Source organism: Barbus barbus (assembly GCF_936440315.1).
Source record: "Barbus barbus genome assembly, chromosome: 45".
Lineage (NCBI taxonomy): Eukaryota > Metazoa > Chordata > Actinopteri > Cypriniformes > Cyprinidae > Barbus > Barbus barbus.
In genome coordinates, this window is record NC_136723.1 from 17,936,842 (window position 1) to 17,942,841 (window position 6,000).

The 6,000-nt window shown below is 40.8% G+C and overlaps 1 protein-coding gene across 1 annotated transcript in view; it reads right to left on the bottom strand.

Annotated features, from left to right (window-relative positions):
• smg6 (SMG6 nonsense mediated mRNA decay factor) overlaps window positions 1-5,664 on the bottom strand; it is a gene marked incomplete at its 5' end in the record, with an annotated part of 16,933 nt that extends 11,269 nt beyond the window's left edge. The window contains 7 exons of the mRNA XM_079407847.1: window positions 49-159; window positions 377-455; window positions 648-754; window positions 917-1,027; window positions 1,817-2,009; window positions 2,139-4,302; window positions 5,520-5,664. Of these exons, the coding sequence (XP_079263973.1) occupies window positions 49-159; window positions 377-455; window positions 648-754; window positions 917-1,027; window positions 1,817-2,009; window positions 2,139-4,302; window positions 5,520-5,664 (2,910 nt within the window). The remainder of the gene's footprint in view (window positions 1-48; window positions 160-376; window positions 456-647; window positions 755-916; window positions 1,028-1,816; window positions 2,010-2,138; window positions 4,303-5,519) is intronic.
• Between the last annotated feature and the right edge of the window lie 336 nt (window positions 5,665-6,000).

Sequence of the window (6,000 nt, forward strand, 5' to 3'; positions counted from 1 at the left end):
AATCAAAGTTGTATTATTCTGTTTGTGCAGCAGCATTAATGAGCATACCTTGCGTTTGGCTTCCTCGAACAGACTCATCAGACTCTCCTTGGCTGTGAGAATTGGGTTACTGGCGGCTAGACTACGCATATAATAGTATACAGCGTCCAGCTTTCGCTTCTAAATGACAGATGAGAGGAGAAAGAGCTAATTTAACTTTAATTTTAATAGTCATCATATAAGCCAATATCAAACAAGCAACTCATAATAAAAAAAAATTATAATATTTTGAATAGTGCAATTAATACGTCTTAACATTTATCTTAGTTTTTAACAATTAAAAGGTTAATATTCTAACCCTTAATCTAATAAAAATGATGTTATGCTGAATTCTCACCGTATACACTGCTAGCAGGGCCAGTTGATTGTAGGGCCTTCCGTTTTTTGGAGCAATCAGCTGAGCTTTTAGATACCAACTGCACATGAGAAAAGAGAAAAAAAAACTTAACACTGAAAAAAATCGATGTCTTTGTCATTGGTAAATTGATGATGGTGCTAATTCATTTTATACACTATGATATAAACAGAAGCACACATATGTATACTGAAAGAGCGTACTATACTATAAAATACACTTTTTCTGTTTAAAGTGGCCATGACATAATTACCTGCGTGCCTTCCCGTAGTTAGCAGAGTTGCTAGCCTGTTCACGATATCGTGCGATATCCCCCTGACAGATCATGCAGCGCTGGGCACTTATAAGAGCATACTTCACCTGCAACAAGGTAAAGTGGATTCACACTTGTTGAATGTGCTCAACAACAGTAATTATAAACGGCCTGTTACAACTAACTCTTCAAGACAAGAAAAACACCACAAATAGAAGTTGCTTAAAGGGCTTTGTTGCAGCTGGGCACAAAAAACACAAGGAGCATACCGTCTTGCGTAGAGGTCTAGCACGTATAGCCATACAGTCCATATAGTCCTCCAGCTTGAACTGGAAAACAGTCTGCAACTTCTGTAGTAGTGAATCAAAGAATACTGCCCCCTAGGGAATTAAATAAACATTGCATCTTAACATCCTGTCACAAATTGATTATATTACAGAATGATGCCATATAAAATAAAATTTTATATGGCAATTTTATTCTTCCATAAAGACCAGTGAATATTTAAACAACCTCATATGTAAAGCCAAAGCACTTTTTGTGAGTCGCTCTGGATTAGAGCATCTAAACCTAACTATCATTCAAACATTTAGGTTTGGTAAGACTATTAAAATGTTTTTGAAAGAAATCTATGTTCCAGTTGCATTTGTTTGACTAAATTCTGGTAAAACAGAAATATTGTAAAATATCATTACAATTTAAAACAACTGGGGTGGTGATGGCGCAGTGGATAAGACACATGCCTTTGGTGTAAGAGACCCGGGTTCGAATCCACTGTGAGACACCAATGTGTCCCTGAGCAAGACACTTAACCCCTAGTTGCTCCAGAGGCGTGCGACCTCTGACATATATAGCAATTGTAAGTCGCTTTGGATAAAAGCGTCAGCTAAATGAATAAATGTAACTGTTTTCTATTTTAATTTATTTAAAAATGTAATTTATTCCTGTGATGGAAAGCTACATTTTCAGTAGCCATTATTTGAAGCTATGACATTTTCTTCAGACATTTTTTGAAGAATAAAAAAGTAAAGAAACAACATTTATTTGTATATATTTTTTTGGAACATTATAAAATGTCTTTAACAATTTATTGTATCCTCACTTAATGAAAAAATTAGACAATGACAAGGAATTTCATAAGAAGGATACAGACCACTCTGCATATCTACCTCTTCCAGTAATGTCATGAGCATGGTTTTTATCTGTGGGGCTGTGTCTGATGTCTGGTCCTTCAGTAGCTGCCTAAACCTCTCTATCACCTGGTAAAACACATTCTTCCACAGAGCCTGATCCAGGTTTTGAGAGTCAGAGAACTCTATGTCTGTAAAAATCACCCGCTCATACAATGTCAGGAGTTCAGCTCTGCATAAACAACAGAAGAAATAGAAACATGTTAGAGAACAAGTTCAAAATAAAGTTAATTTTTACTAACTGTAAAACTCTAATAAAACAAATCTTTCCCATGCTAAATTTTCAACATTCAATACACACCTGAGCTGGGCCATCCTCTCCAGTCCCTCCTGGCTCAGTCGTTCCCGAGACAGCAGGTTACTGAGCTGGAGCTCCTGACTGTCAGCCAGCCGAAGCAACTTTCCCAGCTCTCCTCTGGTCTGCACCTCTGCCTCTTCTGGAGTGAGACCAGATCCAGCTGGAGAGGGATAACCTGGCCCACCTTGCCCGTAGGGTCCATAAAAAGGTGGCATAGAGGTGGGATACATCCCATTGGAGCCAGGAATTTGGTAGGGAATGTGATATGGGTAAGAATAGCGTGGCGGGGTGTTTGGGGAATTGGCCGATAGCGGATAGCAGTAAGGATTATCGGAATTCTGGAATTTGTAGTAAGCCATGGCAGCGGCTTGCTGGTTTTGAAAAAACTCACCCTGGCGGACAGGAGGACTTCCTGTGGTCTCGTCATCAGTGTCCAGAAAGTGCAGCGGCCCGCATCCACCCTGCTGCAAGTACAAAGCCTGCTGGAGAGATGCATGCTGGGATTGTTGACTTGACACCAGTGCTGGTTTCTTATCCGGGTTATTTGGGTCCCAAAGGCGTCTTGTCCCTCCTCCACGGCCGCCTCTTCCTCGGCTAAGACCCATTCCTCCTCTCATTGCTCGAAGCTGAGGCCCTGGCTCAGGGCTCAAAGTTAGATCAGTGTGGGCAGGAAGCACCAAGATGCCCCTTCCTCGACCTCTAGGGTTTTTTTGACTCACTTGCTCCTCACTTGAATGCTTGTCCAAAGAAACTCTCAAAATTCCTCCTCGACCGCTAGATGCAGGCGCTCTTTGCCCTCTTCTGCCCCCTTCAGGACCTTTGTGGGTGCTCTTGGCTTCATCAGCAACTCTGCCTCTTCGATCTCCTCGCTCCCACACCTCATTTTCCTCCAGCGAATCTGTGGAGGACAATGTCCGTGCTGTCCGTCTCCTCAGGCGGCCCTGGCTCCCTCGGACGAACTCCTTCTGCCCTGCGGTCCTCTCTGCAGTGCGTGCCGCCAACTGCTGGCCCTCCCCTCTAAGTCTCTCAGCTTCAGCCAGATCGTCCATACTGGTCCCACTACTGGCCGAACTCGTGCTGTAGGTGCGGTTTCGAGGACGCCGGATGTCTGACTGAGAGTAGCGCTTTGAGGCAGAGTTGACTTGGTTTGAATCAGCTCTCTCAGATGGTCTTCCTTTCTCTTTTGGCCTGTTCCCTTGTTGTTTTTCACGGTTCATGTTCTGGTCACGGCTCACCTCTTTTCCGCCAACATTTCTTTGCTTTTTTCCTTCAGGCTGATCTGTTTCTGGGCCTTTTCCTCCTCCTTCCCTTTCCTCTTTCTTGGCAAAGGCCTGGTTGTTACCTTTTTCCCTTCCTGCTCTGAATTTCCCATTATCCCTCTCCTTTTTTTTGTCTTCTCCAGTCACTTCATTCCCTCCACTTGCTTGGCTTCTTCGCCCTTCCCCACTAGGTTTTCTCCGGCTTGTACCATCCTGCCCAGTTCCATTTTTGCTTTCCTCAGACTTTAAATGGAGATTGCCGACTTTACCCGTGATACTCTCGACATTATTCTCATTTTTGTTTGCAGAAGGGGAGTCTACAGTTCCCTTTGACTCTTGCTTTTTCCTGCCATCTTTCCCTCGCCTGTTTCTACATTTTTCCTCTTTCTCACACTTAATAATTGTTTCAGCAGATTTCCCACTCACTTCCTCCTCCTCTCTCCTTCGATCCCCATCTAATTCTTTGCTCACCCCGGTCTCTTTGTGTACTTGAGACCTTCGCCCCCCTGGTTGATATATCTCACGGTCAGGTTTACGCATCTTTCGTGACTGCTTCGGTGATCTGGGTGTACCAGCACCTTCAATGCTTTTAACAGCATTTCCATCCACAAGTTGGTGGTTATTAATGCCAACACGTCCTTTAGTGTTATGATTTGCTTCAGGCTGGCTGTGATCATGTGGAAACTCTCCAGTGCTTACATGAGAGCATCCAGGACTGGCAGGTGAGCCGTCAGGCATTTTGGTGTCATTACCAAAAACACAATCGTCCGGTGGGTGCACAGGGTCTGAGCCGGCTCCTTCTGCGCTGTCCTTATGTCTGCGTGGATGGGTAGCACCAGGTTTGTACAACTGCAAGTCTGGACGTTTGCTGTCTTGTTGCCGGTGCTTCTTACCCTCCTCTCGCAATTCTAAGAAAAAGATGACAAAAACAGAAAACAAATATTTTTTTGCCTGAAGAGTGGTTCTCAAACTTTTTTACTTCATAGACTCCAATTGCCCACAATAATTTTCACAGGGCCCACTGATAAGGATTAAAGACTAAATTCTTTTTTTTTTTTTTTACATAACTGGAAAAAAATATATTAATTCTAAAAATGTCCATTATGTCATATGATTTCATTAATTTGCATTACTTTTCCAAGTCTAGAAACCTCACTTTTAAAATTAGACTAGCTCAAATACCTAGGTTGTCCAAGAATGTGAGAATGTGCAAATGAGTATCATTTAAACTAAATCACTAAAATGTATTCATTTATATACATGCATTGTACAAAAACTGGGCCAAGCTTAATGAACATATGTTTCAGAAATTGTTTTACAATCATTACAATCCCGGTTCCTGAAAGAACAAAGCAAAGGACCTTATTGAAAAGGTTAATTGAAATATCTTGATTTCTCAGTTCTATTGGCTCATTTTAATGGTTTTTCTTATTTGAAATCATTTTAAGGCAAATGGGGCCACCTAGTGGGCCCTGGCCCACTAGATGAGAAACACTGCATTAGGGAAATGTCATACATTTTAGTAAATGTGTGTTATTTATACTACTTTATATATAAAAAATACAATGCTATTGTTGATAAAAAAATCCAAGACCAAATTGCTGTTTCTATGGCATCGGAGGAAAATAACCTGTTGCATATGCACTGTAACAAGCTAACCCAGCAATATACGTTGACTACATACACATAAACAGCAATAATCAAGTTACAATATAAAGTTAAAGAGCTGGCGTTGGGTAACAGCTTATTTAAGAACTCTTTCTTTGAAATAATTATCCCATTCAAGAAGTTGCCGCCTTCAATAACCAGTAGAACAGTTAGCATTACACTTACTTCTTTAAACAAATTAAAAAGCGTTTCACTTATATCGGTGGTTTAAGATATATGGCACTATTATAATATTATAATTTTGAATACACTGCAGCAAAAACACGCAAGAGATGTTAAATGCTTTCAAAACAAGCGCCGTTCAACCCACATGAGCGACGAATGTTGTTGACAGTTAAGTTATGCTAGCTAGCTATTAGCAAACTGAACCCTAACTTTAACGTGACATGTCAAAATAAAGCCAGTCTTCGTCTACTACCTTTCTTACATTGTTATAAGCATTTCGAGAGCTCCTAACCTTGTATACTGTCGCCGTGTGTGGTGAAATTCGACGCTTCTGCTCGTAGCTCCGCGGCTGAAATTCGTACTCTTTCCAGCTCGTCCGCCATTTTCGTCAAAACCAAACACAAACACACGGCGGCTTGGTAGGGCCAAAAAACCATAAAGCCAAAACGCGTTTAGAAATCCTGATGAAGTCATGATGCGGAGTAGGTTTTTCTTCTAACATATCATAATTACAATAAGGCAATAAAACAAAAACAAGAACCAAGCATAAGACAAAAACGATTATTAAAATAAAACAACAAATGAAAACAACAACTTATATATTTTTATATAGCTAACCCAAAAATGAAAATTCTGTCATAATTTACTCACCTTCAAGTTGTTTCAAACCTGTAAAAGTTTCTTTCTTCTGTTGAATAATGTGAGTAACCAAACAGTTGACGGTAGCCATTGACTTCCATAGTATGAAAGAAAATAGACTATTGAAGTCAGTG